Source organism: Corvus hawaiiensis, chromosome 27 (genome assembly GCF_020740725.1).
Source record: "Corvus hawaiiensis isolate bCorHaw1 chromosome 27, bCorHaw1.pri.cur, whole genome shotgun sequence".
Classification (NCBI taxonomy): domain Eukaryota; kingdom Metazoa; phylum Chordata; class Aves; order Passeriformes; family Corvidae; genus Corvus; species Corvus hawaiiensis.
The window spans coordinates 2,114,768-2,142,764 of record NC_063239.1 but is presented as its reverse complement, the minus strand read 5'-3'; the positions used below and the strand labels follow the sequence as shown (position 1 = coordinate 2,142,764).

The window sequence follows — 27,997 nt, the reverse complement described above, 5'->3', positions numbered from 1 at the left end:
TCGAGCAGCCCTTGGGAACGAGTCCATTTCTTCTCTTGAGTCACCCCAAGCGATGTTTGGGATATCCACGGATGGAAAACCGACGGATCTGAGGGATCTGAGGGGGAGGGAACCCCTTTGCCTTGTATTTCCCCACTATTGTTGCTGCTAGTCGTGTGCATCCTCTTGCTCAGCTCTCCCCACAGACACTCGGGCCTTTTAGGGCTTCAGTTTCTCTTCCCAGACACCAATTAAACTCTTTTAATTATTTTTTTTTTTTTAATTTTATTTTGATTTTAATTTTATTTTGGATTTTGTTTTGGTTGGTTTTTTTTTTTTTTTTTTTTTAGGTTTGTTTTCTTCTTTTTCTTTTCCTCTGGCGATTGTGTGTTGGGTCCTTTTCCGCGTGAGCAGATGCTGGTTGACTTGTAAGGGTGTTTGCTGCAAACAGTGTAAGCATTGTGACTGCAAATAAAACTCAATGGTTTCTACTGACACGGCTCTGGCTGCACCCCGAGATTCCCCCTGCACCCCAAAACTCAGCCCTGAACCCGGAGAGTCACCCCAGAGCCCCACGATTCACCCCAGAGCCCTGAGAGAACCCCCAGAACCCTGAGAGAACCCCCAGAGCCCCACGATTCACCCCAGAGCCCTGAGAGTCCCCCCAGAACTGCAAGAGACCCCCCCAGAATTGTGAGAGAACCCCCAGAACCCCAAGATTCATCCCAGAACCCCAATATTCACCCCAGAGCCCTGAGAGTCCCCCCAGAACTGTAAGAGACCCCCCAGAATTGTGAGAGAACCCCCAGAACCCCAAGATTCATCCCAGAACCGTGAGTCCCCCCCCAGAACCCCAAGATTCATCCCAGGACCCTGAGATTGACCCCAGAGCCCTGAGAGTCCCCCCAGAACCATGAGAGACCCCCCAGAACTGTGAGAGAACCCCCAGAACCCCAAGATTCACCCCAGAACCCTGAGATTGACCCCAGAGCCCTGAGAGACCCCCCCAGAACCCCGAGAGCACCCCCAGAACCCCAAAATTCACCCCAGAACCCTGAGTTCCTTCTCAGAACCCCAAGTTCACCCCAGAACCCTGAGATTCCCCTCCCCTGGCCCCCAAGGTCTTGCCCTGCACCCCGGGATCTCCCCCCAGAACCCCAAGACCTTCCTCAGCACCCCAAGTTTTCCTCCAGAACCCCAAGATCTCTAAACCGAGTTCTCCCCATGATTTCTCCCTGCACCCCGAGATCTCCCCCTGAGCTCTCCCTCTTCGCCCCAAGATCCCCCCAACACCCCCAGCCCTCTCCTGCAGGGTGACTTTTCCCAATCAAATCCCCAAATCCCCAAAATCCGATTTCGTTCGGGGTGGGGGTGGATGATCCTCGAGCCCCGAGCGGAGCGAGCAAAGCTCCAACCAAAACCCACCTGGATTTGGCCCCAATTCCTGGAAGTTTTCCCCCATTTTAGGGAACAACCTCCCCATCCCTGCGAGCAGCTGGGGGGTACAGGGGAAGGGGGACACCCCAGGGAATCCCCAAACCCCACAGGGATTGGGATTTTCAAACAGGGATCCCAACACCGGGATTGGGATTTCCAAACATTTATTTACAGTCGGAGCTGGAGGAGCGGGAGCAGCTCCAGCCCCTCCGTCCTTCCAGAGCCTTCCCAGCCTGGGAACGATCCCGGAGCGGGGCTGGGGGCTCCTGCTCCCCTCGAATCGAGCCTGGGGGCTCCTGCCCGCCTCATCCCGGCCCAGCTTCCCAATCCTCATCCCGATTTTCCCTCCGAAGCCGCCGGCTCCCTGGCGCTGCTGTAAACCTCGTCATTCCAGCCTTCCCTGTTCCGGGCGATCTCGATGGCGAAAAACTGGATTCTGGTGGCTGAAAAAGCAGGAAAGGGATCGACTCCAAGGAAATCTATGGATTTGGGATCCCCTGCAGCTCTCTCACCCCGTTTCCCACCGAAGATGGTGTTTTCCTCCGTGTATTCCCGCCGGGAATCCAGCCGGAGCAGCGTCCCGTAGTTGAAATCCTCCACCACGCCCTCGAAACGGAGGCAGAACGGGCGCCACTTCTGGGATGGGGGGGGAAGAGTAAAAACACCCTCAGCACCCCCAAAATCCCGGGAAAAGGGGGGAAAAAATCCCGCTGAGACCCCCCCCGAGCCCCCCACCCACCGCCTTGGCCGGCTCCGATTTCAGCTCCTCGGGGTCCAGGACATCGACGCGCAGGTCCCGGAAGGTTTTGCGGAATTCCTCGTAGATCCGGTCGTCCACCTTGGTGAGGCTCAGGAATTTGGGGTCCACGGAGGAGATGAGCTGCGTGGGGGGGGGTGCAGGGTCAGCTGGGACCCCCCTAAAAGCTCCCCCCCCAAAGCACTCAGAGCCCCCAGACTCACGTTGAAGTAGACCTGGGCGTGCTGATGAGCCTTCATGGCCCAGGCCAGCTCCACGCGGGGCTGCGGGGCCGGACACGGATCAGGGACAGCTGGGACCCCCCCTCTGGGGACAAATCTCCCCTTGGGGGGGTCCCTCCTCCCATTTGGGGGACCCTCTCCCCCTTTTTGGGGGTTTTCTTCCCCCCTTCATGGGGCTTTTCATCCTCTTGGGGTTCCTCTCCTCCCGTTCCGGGGGGATTTTCTTCCTTTTGGGATTTTGCTCCTCTCGGGGGACAAGGCTGGGACCCCCCTGCCATGACTGAGACCCCCAAAACCGGGACCCTCAAAGCTGGAACGCCCCTCCCAGGACCGGGATATCCCCCTGAGGACTGGGACTCCCCAGGAATGGAATTCCCCAAATCTGACACCCCCCAGGACAGGGACCCCAAAAAGTTGGAGCCCCCCCCAAATCTGACACCCCCCAGGGCAGGGACCCCAAAAGTTGGAACCCCCCCCCAAATCTGACACCCCCAGGACAGGGACCCCAAAAGTTGGAACCCCCCCCCAAATCTGACACCCCCAGGACAGGGACCCCAAAAGTTGGAACCCTCCCAAGTCTGGGACCCCTCTGCGAGGACAGGGACCCCCAAATCTGTGACACCCCCAAATCTGTGACTCCCTCCCAGTCTGTGACCCCTCCCAGTAAGGCCCCCCAGTCCCCCCAGTCCCCCCAGTCCCACTCACGTCGTTGCCGAAGGACTCCGCGGGCAGCGCCAGCGCCTGAGCGGCCGCCGCGGCCTCGCCGGGGCCCTGCGGGGGACACGGAGCTGCCACAGCGGGGGGACACGGCCCCCATGGCCCCCCCAGGGTCACACGGGGTCACCCACGGCCCCCCGGTCCCCCCCGGTGCCCCCCGGTCTCACCAGCCCCGCCAGCCCCGCCGCCGCCATCGCTGCCGGAAGAGGAGCGGCGGCTCCGCCCACGGGGACGGGGAGGGACAAGGAGGGGACACGGGGGGGACACGGGGGGGACACGGGGGGGTCACGGGGGCAGGAGGACACGAGGGATCGGGGGGAACACGCGGGGGACAGGAGGGGGACACGGGGGGGGCACGGGGGGCAGGAGGACAGGAGGGGGACACGGGGGGGACACGGAGGGCAGGAGGACAGGAGGGATCGGGGGGACACGGGGGGGACACGGAGGGCAGGAGGACACGGGGTACAGGAAGACACGAGGGGGACACGGGGGGGACACGGGGGGGACACGGGGGGCAGGAGGACACGAGGAATCGGGGGGACACGGGGGGGACACGGGGGGCAGGAGGACACGAGGAATCGGGGGGACACGGGGGGGACACGGGGGGCAGGGGGACAGGAGGGATCGGGGGAACACGGAGAGCGCAGGGACACGGGGGAATGGGAGGTTTGGAGAGACACGGGAGGCGTAGGGACATGGGGGGACATCGAGGGACACGGGACAACGCGTGGGGACGTGGGGGGGACACACGGGACGGAGGGACACGAGGGGACACGCAGAACCGGTGTGTGATGGGACACGCGGGGCGGGGGACACGAAGGGACATGGAGGGGACACGGGGGGACATCGAGGGACACAGGACAACGCGGGGGGACGTGGAGGGGACACGGGGTACAGGAGGACACGAGGAATCGGGGGGACACGGGGGGGGACACGGGGGGCAGGAGGACACGAGGGGGACACGGGGGGGACACGGGGGCAGGGGGACAGGAGGGATCGGGGGGACACGGAGAGCGCAGGGACACGGGGGAATGGGAGGTTTGGAGGGACACGGGAGGCGTAGGGACACGGGGGGACATCGAGGGACACGGGACAACGCGTGGGGACGTGGGGGGGACACGCGGGACGGAGGGACGCGGGAGACATCGGGGGACACACAGGGCGAGGGGACACGCGGGGTGGGGCCACCAGGGATGTCACAACACGGTGACCTGTGACACATCGGGGAGGAGGGGGCTCATTAGCACCCACAGCTGGGGGGTAATTAACTAATTACCTGCTTAATTGGCGACTGGGGGGTGGGTGGGGTCCCTGTGCCCCTATAAGTGCCCGCTGTGAGGTGGCCGTGCTGTCTTCGGGGTTCCCCTTGGGCTGAGAATTGAGGCGCTTTTTAGGGTGAGCCTTTTGGGGAGGGGGGACTGGGGGTGCTGCAGGTTGGGGGGGGGGTCCCACAGCTCTGCGTGTCCCCCCCAGGCTGTGACACCCCCGAGCCATGTCCCTCACGGACAGCACCGACAGCAGGTCCGAGAAACCCGTGTCCATCCTTTGGGGTGAGTGCCACGAGCCCCACACCCCGGTAGGGCTGGGGGGGTGCTCCGGGGTGCCCCTCCCTGCCCGGGACCCCCCCAATGCCATGGATTTGTCCCCTCCTGGTGCCCGCAGGGTGCGAGCTGAGCAGCGGGAGGAGCTCCTACACCTTCCAGGTGCCCGAGGAATGGCACTGCGAGCAGCAGCTGGTCCTGCGCACGGTGCGTGACCCCAAAAACGCTCGGGAGGGGGTGAAGGGGGGATTGTTCTTCTCGCTGTCCAGGGGAGATATCCCGGGATGAATTCCACGTGGGAGAGATCGGAGCAGGCAGGGAGGGGGATGATTGTACCCCCCCCAGCTCCCCAAATTCCTGGGATTTATGGAGGTCCTGGGGGGAATCTTCTTCCCGCAGTTTGGGGGATGAATCCTACGGGGTGGAGATCGCGGCTGAGGACGGATTGCTCTCACCCCGCTGCCCCCCAAAGGATCCCACAAAGGGGTACCTGGGTGGGATTTTCTCCTCAGTCCCTCAGGGAGGTGGCCTGGGGTGAATTCCGTGTGGTGAGGGATGGGCAGGGGGATGCCCACACCCCGCTGCCCCTCTGCCCCAAAAATCCCAGGGGGTCCTGGGCGAGGAGTACCTGGGTTTTGGGGGGGTCCTGAGGGGATTTCCTGATTTCCTTTCCCCTCGAGATCTGCCTGGGGGAGACGGCCCGCGATGAATTCCACGTGGTGGAGGTGGTGGCCGAGGACGGGGACAGCCGGACCCCGGTGCCCCTGGCCACGCTGAAGCCGTCGGTGCTGCCCACGGTGAGTGCCTGGGGAGGGGGTTTCTGCTCCCCCTGGGGAGGGGGTTTCTGCCAGGAGCTGTTCCCATTCCCGTTTTCTAGGCCATGCTGGCCGGACTGGAACTGACCCCCCCGGTGACCTTCCACCTCCGAGCCGGCTCCGGCCCCGTCTATGTCAGCGGCCAGCACGTGTCCAGTGAGTATCGGGGTCCCCCCACCCCGTGACCCCCCCACTCCCAGCGGGGTCTGGGGGCTCAGCCAGGCTCTCCCGCAGTGCTGACCCTGAGCTCGGATGAGGAGGACGAGGAGGAGGAGGAGGAAGAAGAGGAAGCAGCAGAAGAGACCCCCAAGAAGCCCCCCAAGGGCTCGAGTGCCCGGAAAGGCAGCGCTGCCAAGGTCAGCACCCCGCGGGTGGGGTCAGGAGTGGGGAGGGGTCCCTGTGCCACGGGGAAAGGGGGCAGGGACCCCAAACCCCTCTCTGTTAAGGGGATGAGCCATGGCCTTCATCCCTCGGGGAGGAAGAGTCCCCATCCCACATCTCCCTCCCTCTCTCTCTCCCGTAGAAAAGGAAGCTGGAAAAGGAGGATGAGCTGTGAGTATGGAGGGAGAAGCTGGAGCGGGGGATCTCCCACTGCCGGCACCCCTAATCCCAACCCTCCCCTTCTCTCCCAGCAGGAACAGCCTCGCCCCTGAGGATCCCCTTCCCAGCAAGGTAGGAGCTGCTTGGGGTGTCCCCCTGCATCCCGTTCTCCCACGGGATAACACAGGACCGGCGGCTCCGGGGCAGGGAAAGGGGTCGGTGTGTGATGAGCAGCAGCTGCTGGACCCAAAAATGGGGGAGAAACGCGGGTTTGGGGCCCCCCAGGCTGGGGGGGGGGGGGGGTCCCCACGTTCAGCCTCCTCCCCGTTCTTGCAGGGACGCGGAGCCGGCCGGGGCAGGAAAGCACCAAAGAAATAACGGGAATTCCGTCAGAGCCCGGCCCGGTGAGGATTGGGATGCGGAGCCCGGCTCCCTACGGAGCTGGGAGGGACCCGGGGGTGCCCCCAGTGCGGGGCTGGGGCGGCTCCGTCCCCACGGCGTGGTCATCCCGCGATCCCCGCGGGTAAAATCCTTTTTCTCCTTCCCTTCCAGGTGCCGGGATTCCTGGAAGCAGCAGCTGCTGGGGGTGGTGGTGGCGTTCCCAAATAAAGCACATTTTGCACTCCTGGCTCCCCGTGCTGGCGCTGGGGGGGGCTGTGGGAGCATCCCCCACCCTGGATGGAGCTGCTGGAAGCCGCTTCCCTGGATTTGGGGCGCCGGAGGCTGCCCCTCACCCGTGGGGTGCTGTGGATAGGGGACAAAGGGGGATTAGGGAGCAGCGGGGAGAGGATTGGATCCCGTGGACCTGGCCTTGGCACCGGGATTTGGGGAGGGCCCGGAGCCCCCCGGGTGCTGCTGTGTCCTAAGGGGGGGCTCCCAGAGGGAACCTGACCCCCGCTATGGGGCTGCTCCAGGTGTGGGGCGGGGATGGGACAGTTCAGGGAGGTTAATCCCGCTCGGCACCCACCCGGGATGGGGCTGAGGAGCTGCTGGGATGGGAACGGGGGGCACAGGGCCGTTTCTGTCCTCCAGGGCCACCGCGGGAGCTGTGACAGGCAGCGCTGTCCCTCCCGCCTGTCCTCACCCCGCAGGGGCTGTTTGCACAGCGGGGCCCCCCCGGGAGGTGCTGACAGCGCCCGGGCCCCCCGCCCCACACCGGGGGCACATCCCGGGGGCGATGACGGCCCCACATCCATCAATCATCCCCCGTGGATGGGGGGGCGGAGGCGCAGCCCCCAGGGCTGCTGAGCCCCCCAGGATGGGGGTGGGAGGGGATCCCAGATCTGGGGGCTGCCCCGTTTGGGGGGGGGGGGGGGGGGTTTGGGCTGAATTCCTGGCCCGGGAGGTGTGGAGGCAGCGGGGGGGGTTAATTTGGGTTGTTTTCATGGGATCGCCCCCCCCACCCTCCTGTGGATGGGGGGTGGATCCCTGCTGCTCCCCCTCCTGCCTTTCCCACGGCGCCTGGGGGAAACTGAGGCACGAGTGAAGGCAGGTGAGTTCTGAACTGACCCCCCCGGTGCGGTTTGACCCCTCAGGGGTTCCCCAGCTCCCCGCCGGGGTCTTTATCGGGCGTTTAGCACCTCCCTGGCCCAGCAAACGGTGCCTGGGGGGGGGTCCCCGACCTCCCCCTGCGGGATGGGAAGAGGAGGGGGGGCTCCCCAGAGCCCCCCAGCGCTGGAGCAGCGGGTGAGACCCCGCTGTGCTGGGTGAGGCACCTGATGATGAGGCGGTGACAAAACCCCTCTGTCCCCGAGGCCTGCTGCCCTCAGCGTGTCCCCGCGGCTTGGGGCGGGGGGAGATGGGGACCCCCAAGCCGAGCCCATCTCCGCCGTCCCCTCCTCCTGCCCCATCCCACCCTCTCCCTCCCGGGCCACCTCCAGCCCCTCCCTGCGGGGCTCTCCCCACCTTTAAAGCCGCCCCCGCCGCCCGTGTCCCCCCTCGGGGCCGGCACGGCGAGGGCTCCATGGAGCGGGGGGCTGCGGGCACCGCCCTGCCCGGGGGCACCGGGCCCAGCGCGGGCGGCTGATGGGGAGGGGGCGCAGGGGACAGGATGGCGCTGGATGTCCCCCGGGCGTAGGACGAGCAGCCCCCAGGGCCCGAGGAAGAAGAAGAAGAGGAGGAAGAGGAGGAGAAGCCCCCAGCCCCGCTGCCTCCCCCATGAGCCGTCGCTGCTCCGGAGCCTTGGGCATCGCACGTGGGCTCGGCGCATCCCGGGATTCACCCGCTCGTCCCCTCGGCCGCCCCGAGAAGGAGTGGACCGGAGCATTCCCAGGGAAGCGGGGCTGGCGGTGGCCGGCGGTGGCCGGGGGGCTCCGAGCAGCGCCATGCAGCCCCTGACCCTGCAGAACCTCTCCATGTAAGCGCCGAGCTCCCGCTGCGGCTCGCGGGGGTGTCCCCGGGTTGTTCTTGGCTTTCTCCCGGGGTGGGGGGGAAGGAGAAACCACCCAAAACTCGCCGGTTTTCCCTTTTTTCCGCAGATGTTTCCAGCTGCTCATGTTCTCCTGTCAGACCCAGGTAGGTGCGGGGGCTTTGCTGACCCCGGGGTGGGCGAAGGCTGCGTTCGGTGACCCCCTGAGCTGACCCTTCGCTTTTGGGGGGCGCCCGGTGCCCTGGGGTTTGGGATTTTCCCGGGAGTTCCATCCCGAGTGGGGCCGAGCTCCGGGCAGGGCGGGATGCAGGGATGGTGCCCGTGGGGTCGTGTCCCCACCGGAGGTGTTTGTGACCTCGAGGGGCTGCAGGAGGGGTTTCAGTGATGGGGGTCACCCCCTCAGACCCCTCCGGAGGGTCGGGATGAGGCCGGCAGGGACCCCAGCCCAGCGAGGGACGCGTTTCCCGCAGCCCCGCTCGGGCAGGGCCGTGCCAGCTCCGTTACCCTCGGGCTGCCGGACACTGCCCGGGCTCGCCCCGAGGGGATTAACGGGGTCTGGACCCCGCCAGCGGGGGGGTGCGAGGTTGGACACCCCCTCCCCTCTCCCCCAAACCCTCTGGGGCTGCTCCGACCCTTTTTTTTTTTTTTTTTTTTTTTTTTTTTGTGAGCTTTAGAAAAGCAGCAGCTTTTAAAATCCACTGTTCCATATCAGCACCCTCTGCTCCAGCGCCCGAACAAAACCCCCGGGGCTGCGGCCCCCGCGGCATTAAAACATCCTCGGGACCTTTTTTTCTTTCTTTTCGCCTCTTTTTTTCCCCTCTTCCCAAGGTAAATGCTTTTATTTCTTTGGAAATGAGAGGGGAAGGGAAGCGCCTTTGATGGGGAGGGGCCGCTTCCCCCCCCCCCCCCCCGCAATCCCAATCCCATCCCACCTCCCCCGGCCAACCCCAAAGGCTTTAAAGCGGATCCCGGCAGGAAATGAGTCCCCGGGAACACACAAAGGTGGTGGGGAGGGATTTGGGGGGGGCGGGCCGTGCCCCCCCACCCTCCCAGGGCTGGATACCCTCGTGCATTCCCACCCAGCGAGGCGATTCCACAGCCTGGGAATGCGGGAGGCGGGTCCTGACCCACCCCCCCAGGGCGATGCTGCGCACCCCAAACTGAGCCCTGGGACCCCAAACGTCCCCCTCTGCCAGCAGGAGATGCCACCCCTGGTTCTCATCCCCTGCCCACGGCCCCCTTCAGAGCTGGTTTTGGGGTCGGGGTCTCTCAGGTGCTGCCCCAAAGCCCCGGGATTAAGCCGAGTTTTCCCTTGGGATGTTCTGGTTGGAATCCGGAGCGGGGCAGGGGCTGCCCACCCCAAATCCCCCTCCTCACGTGCCCTAATCAGCTCCGCTTTTCCCTCCAACATCCCTCATTTAGGAAAAGCCACGGAGCTGTTCCGGGATCCCCGCGGCGTTTATCCCGTTCCCAGAGTGGATTGGGAACGGGTGGCTCCTCTCCTGGGATTTAGGGCATCTGCTCCTGGGATCTGGGGGGTGATTTAGGGCGCCTTACCCCCCGTGAGGGACCCGCTGGGTGTTTCACCAGCTCAGCTCCCGCTTCCCAGCGTGTCCCTCATTCCTGCTGAGCACCCCGGGGATGGGAGGGGAGAATCCTTCCCGACATCCCGCGTCTGCTTGGAATTCAGGGAACGCTCTTTGCCTCTCCCAAAGCCTTCCCTGCTCCAAGGGAAGGCGACTGCGACCCTCAAAGGAGGTGCCACGACCCCTCCGAGCCCATTCCCACCCATCTCTTCCCTTTGCCATCCCAAAACGAATTGATTTGATTTTTCCCTTTGTAAACAAAGGGGGAGAACCAACCGTCTCCTAATTTTAACCAGTACGTGAGGGACCAGGGGGCCATGACGGACCAGCTGAGCCGGCGCCAGATCCGGGAGTACCAACTCTACAGCCGGACCAGCGGCAAGCACGTCCAGGTCCACGGAAAAAGGATCACAGCCACCGCCGAGGACGGGAACAAATTCGGTGAGGCTCCCTCCTGATGCCGCAGCAGCGAATTCCTCTCAGCCTCCTGGCAGAGGTTTCCCGGGATTTTTAGCTGTCCTGCTCCGACGGAGCCGCTCTCCTCCTGACCCGGCTGCGCAGGAGCCGGGAAGAGCCCTGGGCAGGGAAAGGGACGGGTCAGGACCCCCTCACCCAACCCCACACCCCCACCGTGCATCCCCCTCCCCTGGTACCTCTTTTCCCGGGTTCTTCCTCAGGGATCGCAGGCTCTGGCTGCGGGACAGGGGTTTGGGATCCCGGCGCTGCCACCACCCTGCCCGTGGTGCTCAGGGAAAGGCTGGGAATCACCTGGGAAGCGGCTCTTCCCAAAGAGTTCCGTGGTGTGTGGAGGAATTCCGGCTCCAGGTGGTTTTATACCCAAAAATCGCCTCAAAAAAAATCATCCTACGGTGAGAGCGCAGCTGCGAAGAGCCAGCCCTGACCTCAAAACTTCCCAAATTGTGGATTTCTCTGGCTCTGTGAAGTATTTATAACCCCTACACTTAGGGCTTGTGCTTTCCAATCCCTTCCCGGAGACGGGCAAACAACTTTTCCCTGAGGAAAATCGCCTGATCCCGGCATCCTCCTCCTAAATACCCATAGGTGGTGGGCAGAGTCCACCTGGGACAGATCCCTTCCCGCTTTTCCCACCTTTCCGGAGGGGTTTTCTATGCTGAGGGGGCATCACAGCCCCACAAACAGCCCGAAGCTTCGGGAAAGGCTTTTCCCAGCGCTGAGTCACGGCCTTTCCAGGGCTTTCCCTGGATTCTCCCGGCCGCGGTCACGGATTTCCGTGCTGCTCCGGAGCTGGGAATGTTGTGGAGGAACAATGAGGACGAGGATAATTAACCCGGCAGGTGCTGGGTTCGGTCTGGGCCTGGAAAACCCACGGAATTCCTGGAGAAATCCCTGAATTCCGACGGTTTGGATGTGCCAGAGGGGAAGGAAAGGGCTGTGCCTTCATCACCCGCCTGATTTGGGTTTCCACAACGTCCCTTTGGCACCACGGATGGGGAAATTCCCTGGAAAAGGAAATTTTGCCCTCCTGGCCCGCTCGGAAGGATCCTGGAGGGATTTTTTTTTTCCTCTTGGAAGGAAAAAAAAAAAAAATCTCAGGAAGCTTCCTTGGAGGAGCCTGGGGCTGCCCTGCTGTGGAAGGGAGCAGCACAGGGGACAACTCCTGGTTTTCCCCAAAGAAACGACATTTCTTTCTCCGTGTCCAGCCCCTCTTTTTGGGAGATGGAGGCAGGGGGAAGGGCAGGGGGGGGATGTGGGGGCTGGGAGCCCCTCGGGGGGGTGTCCCAGCTCTCGTAGGACACGTCCCCTCCTCGCAGCCAAGCTGATCGTGGAGACGGACACGTTCGGAAGCCGCGTGCGGATCAAGGGGGCCGAGAGCGAGAAGTACATCTGCATGAGCAAGAGGGGGAAACTCATCGGGAAAGTGAGTCCTGGGCACCCCCAGGCTCCCCCAGATCCCTGGAGCTCAGCCTGGGAACCCGGCCAGGCTGGTCCCTGGTCGCTTTGGGCACCTTTGGGGTGCTCTCCCTGAGCCCTTTTCCTCCGTCCTCCCTGTGCTGCTCGGGCCGGACCCCACAAGGGGAGGATCCAGGGAGCCGCTCCTGGTGCACGGGGGTGGAATCCATAGGGAATGTGGTGGGGATGGGTTTTGGGGTGGCAGAGATGGGTTTGGGAGGTGGCAGGGGGCACAGATGAGCTGGGCTGTTTCAGAGATGGTGACAAAGATGATGCAGGGAGGGGCAGGGGTGGGCTGGAGGTGACACAGATGGGTTTTAGGGTGAAAAAACCGGTTTTGGGGGGTGACAAAGATGGGCTTGGGTTGGTGTCAGGGGTGGACTGGGGGTGACAGATGAGCTGAGGGGTGTCAAGGATGGTGTCAAGGATGGTGGCAGAGCTGGGTTTTGAGGTGATAAAGATGGATTTGAGGCATGGCAGGGACGGTCTGGCTCATTCCAACCTCTCTCAAAATCCCACCGCCGCCGGCCCTCAACCCCCTCTCTCCTCCTCCCGCAGCCCAACGGGAAGAGCAAGGACTGCATCTTCACCGAGATCGTGCTGGAGAACAACTACACGGCCTTCCAGAACGCGCGCTACGAGGGCTGGTACATGGCCTTCACCCGCCGGGGCCGGCCCCGCCGCGCCTCCCGCAGCCGCCAGAACCAGCGGGAGGCTCATTTCATCAAGCGCCTCTACCGGGGGCAGCTGCCCTTCCCCAACGCCGAGCGCCAGAAGCAGTTCGAGTTCGTGGGCTCCTCGTCCCCCACCCGCCGCTCCCGCCGCACCCGCGGTCCCCGCACGTAACCCCGGGGCCGGAGCTGTCCCCGCCCTCCCCCGGCGCTGCCCCGGCTCCCAGCGCCCCGAGGGTCTCCCCGTTTTTCTGAAAGCGCTTTGGGGTTTAAGCGCCCCGAGGGTGGGGAGGGCACGGGTTGGGGGTGGGCGCTGGTGGGTGGGGTCCTGAATCCCGGAGTATCCCAGGGGATCTAGGGCCTTTGTCCACTCCCCTCAGGGATGGGCAGTGGGGTCCTGAATCCCTGAAGTATCCCAGGGGGCGGCAGGGCTTTTGTCCCCTCCCTTTCAGAGATGGTCACTGAGACCCTGAATTCCTAGAGCATCCCATGGTGTCCAGGGCCTTTGTCCATTCCCTCCTCAGCCCTTTGGGGATGGGCAGTGGGGTGCTGAACCCCTGGACCATTCTGTGGTGTCCAGTGCCTTTGTCCACTCCCCTCAGGAGGAGCAGGACCTCGGAGGTGGTCAGTGGTGGCTGAATCCCTGGAGCATCCCGTGGAATCCACCTTCACCGCCCCGTGCCTTTGTGCCCTTGTCAGCCCCCAGAGCCTTGTCCCCGTGCCACCACCCCCGGACACACTCCCGCTCCCCCTGGACTCTGCTCTCGGTGCCAGGGACGGATGGCACCGGCCATGAACGTGTGGGATGCCCCCTCTGGGGTGGGATTCTGGGTCACAGCCCCCGGGGCCAGCACTTGTCTCCCCACCCCCGTGGGGTCTCCGCGTTATTTATTGGAGGGGAAGGTCCGTGCCCTCTCCCGGTGGCACTGGGTGGGACAGGGACACCCTGGGTGCCCACCAGGCCAAAGAGAAGATGCCTTTAGGTGATTTTTACTTTGCTACTGCTCCTATTTTGTGTGTTTTGACCAATTCTGTTGTTTATGAGTCAGTTTTAGGCCTAAACCTTTAGACTTGGGAGTTTCCTGGTGTAAAGGAGGAAACCCCAAGGAAATAAAAGTGAGTGTCCAAACTCTGGGGCCTGGGGCTGTTTTCCTTCCTGTGCCAAGGCTTTGCCACTGCTGTGTCCCTCTTGGGGATGGGGGGACCCAGCACAGGGTGCCCTGTGCCACCACCTCGTGCCTGGGGACAGAAGCAGGAGGATGAAGGTGGCTGCTGCTGGGGCCACCCTGGGGCCACCATTGCTGTCTGTGTCCCTCAGCTTGTGTCCTGGGGGTGGCTGCTGCGCCCTGGTGCCCAGGGCATCACCCCCACAGGGGCACCCACTGTTCCCCCATCGGGCATCACCCCCAGCGTGGCTCCCATCACCGTACCCGCTGTTTTACCCCGCAGAACATCACCCTCGGTGGGGTTCCTGCTGTTCTCCCCACCCAGGGCATCACCCAGAGCTGGTATCCACTGCAGACTCCCAGGCCATAGCCCTCAGAGTGGCACCAGTGTGGTACCCCCTGCTGTCCCCACCCCAGGACATCACCCTCAGCCTGGTACCCACTGTGGCACCCAAAGCTCCCCCCTGGAGCATTGTCCTGGTCCCCACTGTTCCTTCACCTGGCATCACCCTTGGAGTGGCACCCAGGGCGCTACCCCCTGTTCTCCACACTCAGGGCATCACTCTGGTACCCCCTGTTCCCCCCAAATCCCATCACCCTCCGCCTGGTACCCCCTGTTCCCCCCAAATCCCATCACCCTCCGCCTCCACCATCATGATCCCCCCTCTTCTCCCTTTTAGGGCCACCAGCCCCGCCGCCCCCCGACCCCGCTGCTGTTCCCCCCTCCCCAGAACCGCCTTCCCCTGTGACAATACCCTGGGAGGTGGCAGCCGGACCCTGGGAGGGACATAATCCCCGGTTCGGGGCTCCCCCAGCCCCTACAAAGCCCCGCCAGCACGGCTGGGGAGGGCAGTGGGGAGAAAATTATAACAGTTTGAGTTAAATGAAGCTTTAAAGCAGAAGGGAAATGCAACACCCAGCAATTAGGGCCGAACAATGCGCCCGGCGCCGCTGCCCAGGTGTGGCGGCCGGAATTAGCCGAGCGGCCACGGTGATTTTATTTTTCCCCTCCCGTTTCCTTCGGCCCCACAGCCCCGGCTCCTTGTTCCTGCAGGAATTCGAGACATTCTTGAAAGGAGAAGGCTTTGAGAAAGGAGCCGGCTGGGTCTGGACCCTCCCTGCCCCCGCCGCCCCCTCCCCAATTTAGCCAAAGCTTCAAAGGTAGAGGAGTTCCCTTTGTGTAATCTCCGCTTTAATTTTTCCCCCGTCCCTTTTTTTTTTTTTCTCTTCTCCTTCCCAAGCCCTTCCTCTCTTTTCTTTCAGGGTTTTTCCCCTTCCTCCCCTCTCTTTCTTCTCGACCTCCCGGGATAGAAAGGGCTCGGAAGGGTGAGTCCTTTTTAATTATGGCTGGAGAAGGAGCGAAAAAAAAAACCCCTCACACGGCTTCTTTCTTGTTTTTTGAGGTGAGACCTGGGGCGGGGGACGGAGGTGGGGACAGGAATGTCCTCTGTGCAGAAAGTGCACTGGAGGGTGTCTCGTCCCAGCCTTTCCCAAGGCTTTGCTCTCCCAGGGGCTGGGGATGTTCCAGGAGCTGGGAATGCTCTGGGGGCTGGGGACGCTCAGGGGGTCGGGGATGGCCCGGGAGTTGGGGGTGCTCCAGGGGCTGGGGATGCCCTGGGGGTTCCGAGGGGGCCATGAGGCCACTGAGGGCACCTCCCCAGAGCCCCCCTGGCTGCAGAGGTGGTGGGTGCCAGCCCCCACCCCGCTGCCATCCCAATCCCTGCAGTCCTTGCCCTCCCCAGGGTCCCAGTCATGCCAGAGGTGTCCCATGAGCTGGGCTGGGGGTGGCACTGGGGTGACAGGACTGGTGTCCCCTGGGGCGTGGGGAGTGTCCAGGCCGCCCCTCGCAGGGTGGAGGTCACCGGGCTCCTCTGGGTGTTGCTCCAGCAAACCCCAGGGCCCTGCAGGGAGGCGGTGAGGGCGGTTTGGGGTCAGGCAGCTGCTGCTCAGAGGGACGCAGGGGTTGTGTCCTGTCCCCCTGGGAATGTGGGGATGTTCCTTGGCCACATCCCGCAGGGTGGGGAGGCCGAGGGATGCTCCTGCACATCCTCAATCCCTCAGTGGCTCCAGAGGATTGTCCTGCACATCCTCAATCCCTCAGCGAGGCCGAAGGCTGCTCCTCCATATCCTCCATCCCTTGGCAAGGCCAGAGGCTGCTCCTGCCCACCCTCCATCCCTCACTGAAGCCAAAGGATGCTCCTGCGCTTCCTCCATCTCTCAGTGAGGCCGAAGGATGCTCCTGCCCACCCTCCATCCCTCGCAGAGCCCAGGGGCCGCTCCTGCCCACCCTCCACCTCCCGGCGAGCCCGAGAGCCGCTCCTGCACATCCTCCGCGCTCCATCCCGGGGCTGCGGCGGGAGGCGGTCGCTGTGGCAACGCGCGTGCGGCGCAGGGGAGGGGATGCTCGGCGCGGGGATGGCTCCCGGCGGACAGGCAGCCCTGCCTGCGGCGGGCCATGGGCTCCCGTGAAGGTAGGGCCTGATCCCCCTGCCCCACACCCCGGGCCCCGCCCCGGGCCTGATCCCCCGTGCGCTGGGCCCGGCTGTGAAGGGCACCGCCGGGACAAGGGGTGACCCAGCGGGGACGGAGAGCTCTGGGGAGCGTGGCCGGGCTCGGCTTTGGGGGTGGGTGCATGAGCTGGCGCGTGGTGCGGGATGGAGCCGGATCGGGGCGTCCCCAAACTCCTCCCGCCGTCCCCGTGGGGTGCTGGGCTGGGAGGCCGAGCCCCGGCGGGTGCCACGGCCGGGTCAGGAGCCCGAGCAGCCCCCGGGCGCAGGTGGCAGCCGCCGAACAGCCGCTGCGATCGTCTTCATGCTTGAGAAACTGGGTTAGTGGCGAGGGGGAGGCGGCCGCAGCCTCGATTATTCATGGGCACGGCCCCGGGGGGCGGCTGGGGCCGGCGGAGCCCCCTCACAGCGCGGGGGGACGGCGGCAGCTCGGAGCCGAGGCCGGGATGCTCCTGGTCCGGAGAGCCAGGCTGGCTCTGGCGTTAAAGGACACGCGTGCGATTCCCCCTGGGGGTGTATCCTCGCCAGATGGTTCACCGCTGGGCCTGTATCCCCCCAGATGTGCATCCCCGGGGGTGTTTCCTCCCAGATGTGCACCCCGGGTGTCCATCCCCGGACTCGCAGCCCAGGCTGAGCCTCCCCCTGAGTGTCCATCCCGCCCTCCAGATGTGCATCCCTGAGCCCGCACCCCCCCAGATGTGCATCCAGGGGGGGTCCAGCAGCCCTTTCCTGAGCCGGGAGGGGGAAACTGAGGCAGCAAAGAGCAGAAGCAGCGAGGAGGAGCCCCAGAAAGGGAGCTGCTGTCACCAGGCAGCTCTCCCACACAGAGCCGGGAATAGACTCCGGATCCCAGCGCTGCGGCACCAACGCAGCCCCGCCGCCCCCGGCGGGGTCCGGCCGCGGCTCCGCTCCCGTGCCGGAGGCCGGGATCACGTTCCGAGCGGCTCCAGAGGGATGGAGGCGGCCGCAGCCTCCCTGCCCTGCCCCAGCCCGGCCGTGCTTCCCAGACCTGGGGGCTCTTCCCACGGACAGGGGCTGGACCGCGACCCCCAAGGCGCGGGGGGCTTGGGGCGGGGGGGACAGCTGTCCCTGCCAGAGCCCAGCGCTTGATTTTGGCAGATTCCCAGCTCGTCCCAGCCCTCACTGGGCTGCGCTGGTCCTGCGGGTGAAAATTCCCGCTGGATTTCCCCTCCCAGGGCAGCGAGGGGTGGGCGCAGCACCCCCAAACCCAGCCTGGGAGTCGGCTTGGGCGGGAGGTGCCATCCCCCCTCCCTCACCCCAGGCTGCCGCAGCCCCGTGAGGTGCTCACCCCTCCCCCAGAGAGGGGCTGGGGGTGCCAAAATCCCTGCGAGGGGCTGCGGGGGGAGCGGGGGTGGCCGCGCCCAGAGTCCAGCGGGGGCTGGGGAAGGTGCTGGGGGTCCAGGCTGTCCCTGGCAGCGGCGCAGGCCGGGTTATCCCTGTTTTCCTCCCTCTTTGTGCCGGGGAAGCGGGAGGAGCGGGAGCCAATACTGCTTCGTCATGATGCCGGCTAATTCTCCTCTTGTTGGGAAAGGGACTGAGCCAGCAGCGAGGTGGGGACAGGCGAACCCACGCTGCCACCCCCCCCCCCCGGGCAGCCACGCACTCCTCCACCCTCCCACCCACCCTCCCACGCAGCCTCCCCCGCACGCCCGCCCAGCCGCGGTTATCGGGCGGCGGGCGGCGGGGCTGGCGGGGGGAGATAGGCTCGCTCGCTCGCTCGCCCGCTCGCCCGCCCGCTCGCCCGCCCGCGCCCCGCTGTCACGCTCTCGGATGAGCCGCAGCCGCCGCAGCCCCGGGAGCCCACGCGCGAGTCGGTAGCCGCCGGGCGAGCTGAACGAGCCCAGGGCATCCCCCCGGCAGCCCCCCGCGGCCGCAGGGATGCGGTGTCCCCGTCCTTAGGTGAGTGCGCGGCCGCGCGGCTCGGGAGGGACGGGGACGCGGCGGGGGGACACGGGAGGCGGACAGGCCGCCGGGGGGGTGCGGGGGGGACGGTTCGTGGCGGCCGCTCTTGGCTTTGCCGTCGCTTTTCGGTGCCGCCGCTCTCGCGGGGAGCTGAGGGGGCTCGGGGGAGCCCCGCATTTTGCTCCCACCTTGTCCCCATTCCCCGGGGTGCTGCCCTTGCTGGGGGGCCGGGGGGGATGGGAAGGGCGGGGACCCGAGGGGGGAACGCGGGGACACGGGGCTCCATCGCTGACCCCTCCCCGAACCCCCCCCTCCGCGGCACCACAGCGCTCCCAGCACCCCGCGGCCCCCCGGGACACCGCTGTCCCCCCTCCCTGGGGACATTGCCATGGGCACCGCGTACCCCAAGGGAGGAGGCCGGGACAGCCCAGCCCTTCCCAGCCCCACTCGAGGAGTGAGTTTGTGGGGTCTCAGCGCTGTTGCTGGGAGGGCACCCCCCAATCCCACCCCCCTTGAAGGGTTTGATGCTCCCGGGCCCGTGGTGGTCGCGGTTTTGCCGCGGATCCGGGGATTTTGGAGCACCCCTGGTCGCATCCAACCCCCCTGGCAAAGAACCGAGGGGCCAAATTCCTGTCACCCCACCGCCATGGAGCATCGGGGAGCGGTTTGGGGGGAGAATTTGGGGTGCAAAGCGCGACCCCCCCCCATCTCTTGGCCACGGATGGAGCCATCTCGGGGGGGGGGAGGATCAGCTCCTGGCTGTGGGTGTGCAGGGTGGGTGGCCAGGCTGGGCTAATTCCAGCCTCTCCCAGGAAAACCTGGGCCACGACTTGCCACCTCGGGACCCCGCGGCCACATCCCCGCTGTCCTGCCAGGTGGGTGCCTCGCTGTGGTGACCCCATGCACGGTATTGGGGTGTCCAGGACCCCCCCCCCCCACCCCGAGGTACCCAGTGCTGGGCATGCCATGGGGCTGATCCAGAGCTGGCAGGACCGGGGGGGGCCTTTGGGGCGCGGGGGCACCCCCAGACCCCCAGCGGGAGCCCCGGAGGGCGCGGCCTCCGCACACACCCCCAGCGGGTCCCTCCGCGTGCGGGATGAGCAGGCTAATCCCACTTTAATCCCAGATTACGAGCCACGTGAGGCGCGGCCCAAAGCGGGCTGCGGCGTGGCCATCGGCCCAGGGGGGCCGGGCACGGACTAGCCCCCCCTCCCCACTGCCGGGAGCTTTGGGGTTCAGGCCACGTATCCCCCCTCTCTAAACCTGCGGGGCCCGGAGCCTCCCGGCAGGGCTGGGGAGCAGCTGCGCTGGCCCAGATTCCACGGATGGGAGGAACCGAGGAGGTGGAAATGCCTCCTTCATCGCCATCCGCTCCGCGGTGGGGTGGGCGGGTTGTTGCTACTTCACCCCCCCCCCCCCCCCCCGCCCCCCACCTCCACCTTCCATCCGGGGAAACTGAGGCACGGAGCGTCCCCGTGCCCGCGGCAGGATGCGCCCTCCATCCGAGCCATGGAAAAACGCCCGGGGCTGGCAGCTGGTGGCTTTTAAGGCCACCGAGGTCCCCGCGCAGGATGCAGCGGAAGCGATGGGCTGTCAATAGCCACGGGGTCGCCCCCGCTGGCGGGAGATGCCCCGGCGGGGACGGGAAAGGGAGAATCAGGACAAAGGAGGAACCGGACACCGGCGAGCCACGAGTCGGGGACCCACGTGCTCCCCGTGGCTCGTCCCTGTCGCGATCAAGTTGCCGGTGGGGCCCCGCGTGTGGCGGTGCCTCGGTTTCCCCGGTGAGCGGGGAGGATGCTCCGGGCCTCGCCTGCGCTGTGTTTGTTTGGAGGTTGTGGTGGGAGGAGGAGCGGGAGGAGGAGGAGGCCGGGGTTGGGCTGGGCTGGGAAGCACCGGACACCGTTCCCAGGGCTGGCGGGAACCGTCTGTTCAGGGAACTTGTGACCTCGGGTGTCCCCCGCCTTTCGCTGATGGCTGCGAGCCGCGACAGCCGCGGCGCAATTCGGGTACCCGGGCCCCTCACGGTGGCACGGGCAGGGAAGTGAGGGTGAGGAGGAGGGCGATGGGAGGAAGGCTGGGGGTCCCCGCCCTCTCCCCCCGGGCGGTGGGGAGGTTCTCACGGCCTGGCCCCTGGCCCGAAGCCGGGCACTGATGGCTTTGGCGGCTGCGAAAAGTCAAATCCGGATTTCCTCGGGGTGGGGAGGAGGGAACCGGCCTCTTCCCGCGGCAGCACAGCCCCGGCCACGGCTCCCCCGGCACGGGGGGGGACCGGCACCCCTCCATCCCGGTGAGCCCCGCTGGAACGTGTCCTGCCCGTCCGTCCATCCATCCATCCATCCATCCATCCAGCCTTCCTCCATCTCTCCCATTTTTCCATGCTCCCTGCCCAGCTCTCTCGTGGGTCCTCTCAGCATCGCCCTGGGAGGGGGACACGCTGTATTCCCCGTCCTGTCCCCTCTCCCCCTCGCCCTCCTGGCCAGGAAAATCCCAAACACGCCGAGTGTCCCTTATCTCGGGACACGCGGGGGACCTGGCAGCGGATCCGCGGGGAGATTGGAGGTTGCCATGGGGAACGCGGCTGCCATCGAGGCGGCGGCTCCCTGCCTGCGCCTGATAAGCTGTCCCCGCGTCCCTCGGAGCGCGGGGAGGGCGGGGGGGGGGACCGTGACCGAGGTGCTTGGGCAGCCCTGGCACCCCTTGCCAGTTTTGTGGCGTCTCTCCGCACCCCCGGCTCGCGTTTGTTTTCCTTCCCCTCCGGCGTCCGCATCCACCCGGCCCCGCACCCACCCTCCCGCCGCTCCCTCCGCTCCCGTTCTCCGCCATCGCCTCCATCTGCTCGCTGCCACCGCGTCCCCGCCGGTGTCCCGAGCGCCCTGGAGCGCGACCGGAGGCGGGGGGCAACGCTGGCTCCGGCACTGGAAAGTGTGAGCTCATGGATGTGCCCGCCCGGACAATGCCGCCCTTGTGCTGAGCCGGGAGTGCCCATCCCACCGGTCCTGGATCCCTGGGGAGGGCGGGGAGGTGCTGGGAATGGGGATCATCGGGCTAAAACCCCCTCCCAGTGACAAATCTGGGGGTTATTCGTGGCAGGGGGGTCTCAGGGGATCTGCCGGCAGAGCTCCCTCATCCCGCTCCTCCCTGGCTGCCGGAGGATGCTCCGGGATTTCTCAGATCTGGTCCGGCTCCATCTCTGCATCCCATGGGAATGGGCTCTGCGCTTCCTGGGAGCCGCGGGGCTGTGGGGCAGCAGGATCGGGGCTCCCAAAGGCGGTGCCACCCCCTCACCCCCCGTGCCCAGGCTGCAGGCTTGGGGTCAAGGCCGGAGGTCCCCGCGCTGCTGTCGCTGTCACTGCCCGGCTCTCACGAGGCTCTCCCAACTCCCTCCCCTGTGAAAGGAGAAGTTTTGAGGAGAATGGGGAATTTTCCCCTTTGTGTGTGGCATTGTGGGTTTAGAGCGCGGCCAGGGCCGGGGCCCGGGGGCTGTGGGGGGCTGAGCGCAGCAACGCCCGATCCGCAGCCGCTGGAGCCTTCTCGAGGCCGCGGGACAAAAGGGCGTCACTGCCGCTGCTCCGCTTGCCAGCACCGTCAGCAGCCACCGGGCACGGGCAGGGGACACGCAGCAGGCACGGGGGAAAAGCTCTACTTTCACAAGGGGTGGCTTCATCAGCCTGAGGGTCACCGTCGCCTCTCTCTGTCCCTTGCAGAGGGAATACCCGAGCCCCAGCGCGGTGTCGGCGCCCAGAGGGATGTGGAGCCACAGAGGCAGCGGTGAGTGGGGTGCCCCACGCCCGTGCCCTGACTGGGGGCATCTCCTGGCACGCCTGTCCTGCTGCCAGCACAGCAATATTTGGGCAAGTGCCAGCCTCGTGCCACTTTAGGGCCCGGTTTGGGGGGTGTAGGGCTCGGCCCCGTGGCAGGAGGGCGGTGGGAGATGGAACCCCCAGCCCGGGGGTCGCTCTGTGCCCACCCTGGCAGTGCCCGAGCCCCCCGCTGTCCCCACAGGACCCTGTGACTGACACAACCCCGCCAGCCCACAGCTGAATGGAAAGACTGCAGAAGGTATGGGGAGCATGGGAAGGGTTCTGGGGGTCCGGGAAGGGTTCTGGGGGTCTGGACAGGGTGCTGGGGGTCCAGGGAAGGTTTCTGGGGGTACAGAACAAGGTGCTGTGGTACAGAAGAGGGTGCTGCGGGTCCGGGAAAAGTTCTGGAGGTACAGAACAGGGTACTGGCGGTCCAGGGAAGGTTCTGGAGGTCCAGAGAGGGTGCTGGGGGTACAGGGGAGGGTTCTGGGGGTCCGGGAAGGGTGCTGGAGGTGCTGGCACTGTGGTGGAGAATGGGGAGCAGGGAGGGCACACGGGTGGCCAAGGACAGGGGCTGGTGGCCAAGGACAGGGGCAGTCATGAGCTGCTGTTAGCAGGGCCCTGCCTTCCTCCTCCTCCTCCTCCTCCAGCCCAGGCTGGCAGCACCCTCTGGTGGCAGCGTGTCCTGGCCAAGCCGCCGCCACCTCCCGGCTGTCCCCTGCCCGCCCAGTGCCCACCAGAAATCCCCCACCCCCAAGGAATCCGGGGTTCGTGGGCACAGGGGTGTCCCTGGGCCCCTCTGCGACGCCTCGACCACACCCCAGAGCCCCTCCCTGGGCTAAAATCTCCCGGTTTCCGTCCAGCAGCCACTGACCTCCCCTGGGAGCGTCTGTTCTTCCCGCGGATCCAGCGTTCCTGGATCTCCCTCCAGCATCGTGGTAAGGAGTCATTCCCATCTTCCCACCGCATCCCTAAATCCATGGGCTCGGGATGTGGCCCCCAAACCCTCTCCATCCCCCAGGCAGGGCCACAGATGATGTGAACGCTCCCCATTCCCAAAAATTCCCTTCCTGCACTCCGAATTAAGGCGTTTTCCCTTCCTTCCAGGCCAAAATGGACAACGAGGTCCTGGGGTACAAGGATCTGGCTGCCATCCCTAAGGACAAAGCGATCCTGGACATCGAACGCCCGGACCTGATGATCTACGAGCCCCATTTCACCTACTCGCTCATGGAGCACGTGGAGCTGCCCCGGAGCCGGGAGGTGAGGGGGAATTCCCTGAGTGGTTTTGTGGGAGAATCCCACCTGGATAAAAGGGTCACAGAGCTGGGGCTGCTGGAATAAAACTCCAGCGTAAAAATACTTAAAATGCACGAAAAATTAATAAAAATTAATAAAAATTAGAAAAATCATAAAAAGTCATAAAAAGTCATAAAAAGACATAAAAATTCATAAAAATTCATAAAAATTCATAAAAATCCATAAAAGCTCGTGAAAGTTATTAAAATCATTAAAATTCATTAAAAACTATTAAAATTCATGGAATTCTTGCCTCCTGCAGCGCTCCCTGTCTCCCAAATCCATGTCTCCTCCTCCGTCTCCAGAGGTGAGTACCGGCACCGCTGGGACTGCGGGAAGGAGGGGGCGATGCTGAACTGGGGAGGGGTCTCGCTGATCCCCGATCCCGTTTTCCCGCAGGTCATCCGGGAGTGGCTGGAGAGCCGGCCCCCCAGCAGCACCCCGCTGCCCCCCTCGCGCCAGGGCACTGCCCCGACCCGCAGCAGCGTCCAGCACTTCCACCGACCCGGTAACACCCCCCTGGCACCCCAAACTGACCCATCCAGATGGTCCCGGAGCCTCTTCCCAATCCCATTCCCATTCCCAACCCCAAATCCTTTTTTCCTTCCAGAGACCGACACGACAGAGCTCAACATCTACAAGAAGCCACCGATCTACCGGCAGAAAGGTGAGTGGGGTGGGAGGGGTGTACCCCACGGGACGGGGTATCCCGGGATGCTGCCTCACCCTCCCTGTGCCCCCCAGACCACCATTCCAGCGCCCACCACGGGAAGCATCTCATAGAGGACTTGATCATCGAATCCTCCAAATTCCCGGCGGCGCAGCCCCCGGATCCCAACCAGCCCGCCAAGATCGAGACCGACTACTGGCCGTGCCCCCCGTCCCTGGCCGTCGTGGGTAGGTGGGAACAGCGGGGTTTTCCCTCCTGGAGACCCCAGGGAGGGCTGGGAATGAGTGGAACATCCCCACTTTTCCCGCAGAGACGGAGTGGAGGAGGCGGATGGCGTCCAAGAGGGGGGAGGAGGAGGAGGAGGATCTCACGGAGGAGATGAAGAACCTGCGGGAGCTCCAGCGGCAGGAGCTGAGCAAGGTCAGGGGCGGGTGGCACCTTGTGAGGGGCTGGGGATGCGCTGGCACCGATCCCAATCCCTGTCCCTTCGTCCCCAGGTCACCTCCAACCTCGGGAAGCTGATCCTGAAGGAGGAGATGGAGAAGTCGCTCCCGATCCGGAGAAAAACTCGCTCGCTGCCGGACCGGACGCCCTTCCACACGTGTGAGTGGGATTGTTCTCCCTGCATCCCGGCCCTTCCCCTCCTCACCTCTGGCTGCCTGTACCCCACCTGTACCCTCCAAATCCTGCCTGTACCTCCCAAATCCCCCCTGTACCCCCCAAATCCCGCCTGTACCTCCCAAATCCTACCTGCACCCCACAAATCCTACCTGTACCCCCCAAATCCTGCCTGTACCTCCCAAATCCTGCCTGTACCCCACAAATCCCCCCTGTACCCCCCAAATCCTACCTGTACCCCCCAAATCCTGCCTGTACCTCCCAAATCCTGCCTGTACCCCACAAATCCCCCCTGTACCCCCCAAATCCTGCCTGTACCCCACAAATCCTGCCTGTACCTCCCAAATCCCCCCTATACCTCCCAAATCCTACCTGTACCCCACAAATCCTGCCTGTACCTCCCAAATCCTACCTGTACCCCACAAATCCTGCCTGCACCCCCCAAACCCCGCCTGCATCTTCCAAATCCCACCTGTACCCCCAAATCCCGCCTGGACCCCCAAATCCCACCTGCACCCCCAAATCCCGCCTGTACCCCCAAATCCCACCTGCACCCCTCCCCATCCCTGCCCGTCCCTGCCCGTCCCTGACGGTCTCCGCCTCTCTCTCAGCCCTGCACTCGAGCTCCAAGAGCTCCTCCCTCCCCGCCTCCGGCCGAAGCACCCTCACCCGGGTAAGTGGCTCTCAGCTGCCCCCCTCTCACTGCCGGGGTCCCCCCCACCCCGCTCGGGGGTTTGGGGTGACCCCTCTGACCCTGTGGCTGTCCCCCCCGCAGCTGCAGTCGGCAGAGTTCGGCTCGGCGGGGAGCGAGAAGGGCAGTCCGGGTGAGGATCAGAGCATGGGATGGGGGGGATCCCCGGGAATGTGGGGGTGTCCCTGGGGTTGTGGGGGTGTTCCTGGGACATGTGGGGGTGTTCCTGGGGATGCTGGAATGACCTGGAGGGATGTAGGGACGCCCTGGAGATGTGGAGGTGTCCCAGGGGGGTGTCCCAGAGAATGTGGGGGTGTCCTGGGACATGTGGGGGTGTCCCCAGGGATTGGGAGCGCTGGGACAAACCCGGGCTCAGCAGAGGCTGGAAAAGCAGCTCTAGGGCAGGAATGTGGGGGGCACAGCGGGGTCGCCGGGCTGAGCCCTGCTCCCCTCTCTGTCCAGCCCTGCAGGTAAGAACTCACCTGGCTGCGGACGCGGAGACCCAGCGAGAGGGTGATGTACGGGGCAGGGGGGGACGGGCACCGGGGCCACCTCTGGGACGGTCCCTGCAGGGGGGAGGGGAGGGTCTGCGACCCCCAGGCTGCAGCCCCTCACCTCGGCTCCGGTTCGGGTGGGGGAGAGCAGCACTTTGGGGGCTTGGGGGGGCCGGGCTGACCTCAGGCTTTGCCCCCCAGAACGGCCAGCGCGGGCGCATGGACAGAGGGAACTCCCTGCCCAGCATGTTGGAGCAGAAGGTGAGCGGGGCTGGGGGGGCTTGGATGGGGCTGAGGGGGCTTGGATGGGGTTGGGGGGGTTGGATGGGGTTGGGGGAGTTGGAAGGGGCCGGGGGGAGGCGTGGAAGGGGCTGGGAGAGCTTGGATAGGGCCGGGGGCCTTTGATGGGGTTGGGGGCCTTTGATGGAGCCAGGGGGCTTGGATGGGGTTGGGAGGGCTTGGAAGGGACTGCGGGGTCTTTGATGGGGTTGGGGGGGTTTGGATGGGGTTGGGGGGCTTGGAAGGGGCCGGGAGACTTGGAAGGGACTGGGGGGGCTTGGATGCGGCCGAGGGGGCTCTCAGAGGGTCTCACATCCCCATGTCCCCCCCCCTTGCAGATCTACCCCTATGAGATGCTGATGGTGACGAACCGAGGCCGCGTGAAGCTCCCGCCCGGCGTGGACAGGACCAGGCTGGAGGTAGGGGCTGCGCCAGGCTCGGGGGGCGCCGGGGAGGGGTCCCTGCACTCTGTCACCACCCTCTGCCCCCCTCCCGCAGCGACACCTGTCCCCCGAGGACTTCCTGAAGGTGTTCGAGATGCCGCCGGAGGAGTTCAGCAAACTGGCGCTGTGGAAGCGCAACGAGCTGAAGAAGAAAGCCTTCCTCTTCTGAGCCCTCCTCGGCCCCGAGCTCCGTCCGTGTCGCGCCGTGTAACCGCTTTAGGGCTCTCAGCCGGTTTTTATTGGGGTCCTCCACCCTTCCCGGCCCCTCCAGTCCCCCAGATCTGCCCCCCACCCCCCCCCACCCCCCCCCCCCGCCTCAATTCTCCTGCAGGGAACGGGATTGGGGCGGCTCGAACCTGCCTGGGGCAGCCCCCGCCCGGCAGCAGGCACGGTTCAGCCAGGAGGGGAGGTTTGGGGGGGGTCTCTGAGCTTTGTGTCCCCCCCCACCTTTTCCCCCCGGGAATGTTGGTGGGGCAGTGCCTGGCTCTGCTTTTGGCTGGGTCCGAGGGGAGGGCAGTGAGGAGGGTCCCCTCCTCCCTGCGGGTCCGCCGCCCCCAGCCTCCCCACCCCGGGGTGCCCCTGTGCCCCCCAAGGTGCCCCTGCCCCCCACCCTGAGGCTTGGGAAGAGCCTGGGGGCCGACACTGCCAGAGCGATGTTCTCCCGGCAAAGCCAGGCGCAAATCCTGCCCTGCCCGCCTCCAGCCCCTCAATTTTATCCCCACCCCCGGTCCCGCCTGTGCCAGGTGCTGCAGCGAGGACCCCAAGGACACTGCCAAACCCCCCGGCTCCGGGCTGGGCGGAGGGGCAGGGGGAGCACCCTGGGGCTGGGTAGGGGGTGGCAGAATTGGGGTGGGGGGGGTCCCAATGAGACCCTGAGGCAGCTCCTGGTGCATTTCCAGCTGCGGATGTGGGGGGATGCACTGGGGGGGGTGCAGGAGGGGCGGGGGGGATGCACTGGGGGGGTGCAGGGGGGCACTGGGGCGATGATTTGGGGGGTACAGGAGGGCGCTGGGGCGATGAACTGGGATGCTGAAGTGGGATGATGAACCGGGGCGATGGATTGGAGCAGGGCACGGCTCGCGATGGGCACGGCGGCCACCCACGGCAGGGCTGGGCAGTGTCCCTGGCCCCTCCCGGCCGCGCGGACAGGGCTCGGCACCGGGCAGCACCTTCCCTTGTCACCCCCCTCCCCTCTCCAGGCACACGTTTTGGGCAGGACCCCTCTTTCCCCGCACCCCCCCCGGTCGCCCCCTCCCCCACGCTCCCCGGTTTCTGTTTCCAGCCACTTTTCCAGCCGCTAGACCTTGTTGGGGTGTAAAGAATGTAATTTATCGGGAATTCACTGGCCCATACTTGCCTTTCACTGCTACGAACGACATATCTATAAATATATATATAAATATGGGTTGTTTTCGGACTGGACTACAGTGATTCACTTTCTCTGTTTTTGTTAGAGTTTATTTTATTTGCTGGTGTCGGAGAATCCGCGTGAGAGTGATTTTTTTGCTTACAATTAAAGGTGAAATGGCTTTATCCAGCC

At 65.1% G+C, this 27,997-nt stretch overlaps 4 protein-coding genes across 10 annotated transcripts; 3 read left to right on the top strand and 1 right to left on the bottom strand.

The window, feature by feature from the left end:
• Window positions 1-1,563: 1,563 nt before the first annotated feature.
• PBDC1 (polysaccharide biosynthesis domain containing 1) lies at window positions 1,564-3,334 on the bottom strand. The gene is made up of 6 exons (XM_048287346.1): window positions 3,279-3,334; window positions 3,100-3,165; window positions 2,377-2,436; window positions 2,156-2,296; window positions 1,941-2,052; window positions 1,564-1,859 (listed from the first exon to the last, which is right to left on the bottom strand). The coding sequence occupies exons 1-6, from the start codon at window positions 3,303-3,305 to the stop codon at window positions 1,747-1,749; spliced, it is 519 nt and encodes a 172-aa protein (XP_048143303.1). The 5' UTR covers window positions 3,306-3,334; the 3' UTR covers window positions 1,564-1,746.
• A 947-nt stretch (window positions 3,335-4,281) lies between these two features.
• On the top strand, window positions 4,282-6,629 carry NPM2 (nucleophosmin/nucleoplasmin 2). Of its 3 annotated transcripts, none has more exons than XM_048287344.1 (10): window positions 4,282-4,371; window positions 4,585-4,661; window positions 4,774-4,859; window positions 5,333-5,449; window positions 5,530-5,623; window positions 5,702-5,823; window positions 5,991-6,019; window positions 6,103-6,139; window positions 6,344-6,411; window positions 6,560-6,629. In XM_048287344.1, the coding sequence occupies exons 2-9, from the start codon at window positions 4,604-4,606 to the stop codon at window positions 6,383-6,385; spliced, it is 585 nt and encodes a 194-aa protein (XP_048143301.1). In that variant the 5' UTR covers window positions 4,282-4,371; window positions 4,585-4,603; the 3' UTR covers window positions 6,386-6,411; window positions 6,560-6,629. The 3 variants fall into 3 exon arrangements, with proteins under 3 accessions (XP_048143301.1, XP_048143299.1, XP_048143300.1); XM_048287342.1 differs by having other exon boundaries at window positions 6,100-6,139; XM_048287343.1 differs by lacking the exon at window positions 4,282-4,371 and adding an exon at window positions 4,404-4,506 and having other exon boundaries at window positions 6,100-6,139.
• A 1,858-nt stretch (window positions 6,630-8,487) lies between these two features.
• FGF17 (fibroblast growth factor 17) lies at window positions 8,488-12,739 on the top strand. The gene is made up of 4 exons (XM_048287345.1): window positions 8,488-8,521; window positions 10,258-10,402; window positions 11,755-11,861; window positions 12,452-12,739. The coding sequence occupies exons 1-4, from the start codon at window positions 8,501-8,503 to the stop codon at window positions 12,737-12,739; spliced, it is 561 nt and encodes a 186-aa protein (XP_048143302.1). The 5' UTR covers window positions 8,488-8,500.
• A 3,355-nt stretch (window positions 12,740-16,094) lies between these two features.
• Window positions 16,095-27,994, top strand: DMTN (dematin actin binding protein). Of its 5 annotated transcripts, XM_048287326.1 has the most exons (18): window positions 18,011-18,157; window positions 18,973-19,035; window positions 21,868-21,931; window positions 22,166-22,222; window positions 22,827-22,901; window positions 23,071-23,226; window positions 23,525-23,569; window positions 23,662-23,770; window positions 23,873-23,929; window positions 24,007-24,159; window positions 24,243-24,352; window positions 24,430-24,535; window positions 25,162-25,223; window positions 25,326-25,374; window positions 25,704-25,711; window positions 25,937-25,996; window positions 26,353-26,433; window positions 26,513-27,994. In XM_048287326.1, the coding sequence occupies exons 4-18, from the start codon at window positions 22,205-22,207 to the stop codon at window positions 26,624-26,626; spliced, it is 1,203 nt and encodes a 400-aa protein (XP_048143283.1). In that variant the 5' UTR covers window positions 18,011-18,157; window positions 18,973-19,035; window positions 21,868-21,931; window positions 22,166-22,204; the 3' UTR covers window positions 26,627-27,994. The 5 variants fall into 5 exon arrangements, with proteins under 5 accessions (XP_048143285.1, XP_048143281.1, XP_048143283.1 ...); XM_048287328.1 differs by lacking the exons at window positions 18,011-18,157; window positions 18,973-19,035 and adding an exon at window positions 16,095-16,201 and having other exon boundaries at window positions 22,830-22,901; XM_048287324.1 differs by lacking the exons at window positions 18,011-18,157; window positions 18,973-19,035 and adding an exon at window positions 16,095-16,201.
• The last annotated feature ends 3 nt before the right edge of the window (window positions 27,995-27,997 follow it).

Coding starts and splice junctions, on each gene's coding strand:
- PBDC1 (XM_048287346.1), bottom strand. CDS start 3,305: ATGGCGGCGGCGGGGCTGGCGGGGCTG. Junction 3,166..3,278: donor CGGCGGGGCTGGCGGGGCTG/GTGAGACCGGGG, acceptor TGTCCCCCGCAG/GGCCCCGGCGAGGCCGCGGC. Junction 2,437..3,099: donor CGGAGTCCTTCGGCAACGAC/GTGAGTGGGACT, acceptor CCGGCCCCGCAG/CCCCGCGTGGAGCTGGCCTG.
- NPM2 (XM_048287342.1), top strand. CDS start 4,604: ATGTCCCTCACGGACAGCACCGACAGCAGGTCCGAGAAACCCGTGTCC. Junction 5,624..5,701: donor CAGCGGCCAGCACGTGTCCA/GTGAGTATCGGG, acceptor GCTCTCCCGCAG/TGCTGACCCTGAGCTCGGAT. Junction 5,824..5,990: donor GGAAAGGCAGCGCTGCCAAG/GTCAGCACCCCG, acceptor TCTCTCCCGTAG/AAAAGGAAGCTGGAAAAGGA.
- FGF17 (XM_048287345.1), top strand. CDS start 8,501: ATGTTCTCCTGTCAGACCCAG. Junction 8,522..10,257: donor TGTTCTCCTGTCAGACCCAG/GTAGGTGCGGGG, acceptor AATTTTAACCAG/TACGTGAGGGACCAGGGGGC. Junction 11,862..12,451: donor GGGGGAAACTCATCGGGAAA/GTGAGTCCTGGG, acceptor CTCCTCCCGCAG/CCCAACGGGAAGAGCAAGGA.
- DMTN (XM_048287324.1), top strand. Junction 24,536..25,161: donor CCGGACGCCCTTCCACACGT/GTGAGTGGGATT, acceptor CCTCTCTCTCAG/CCCTGCACTCGAGCTCCAAG. Junction 26,434..26,512: donor TGGACAGGACCAGGCTGGAG/GTAGGGGCTGCG, acceptor CCCCTCCCGCAG/CGACACCTGTCCCCCGAGGA.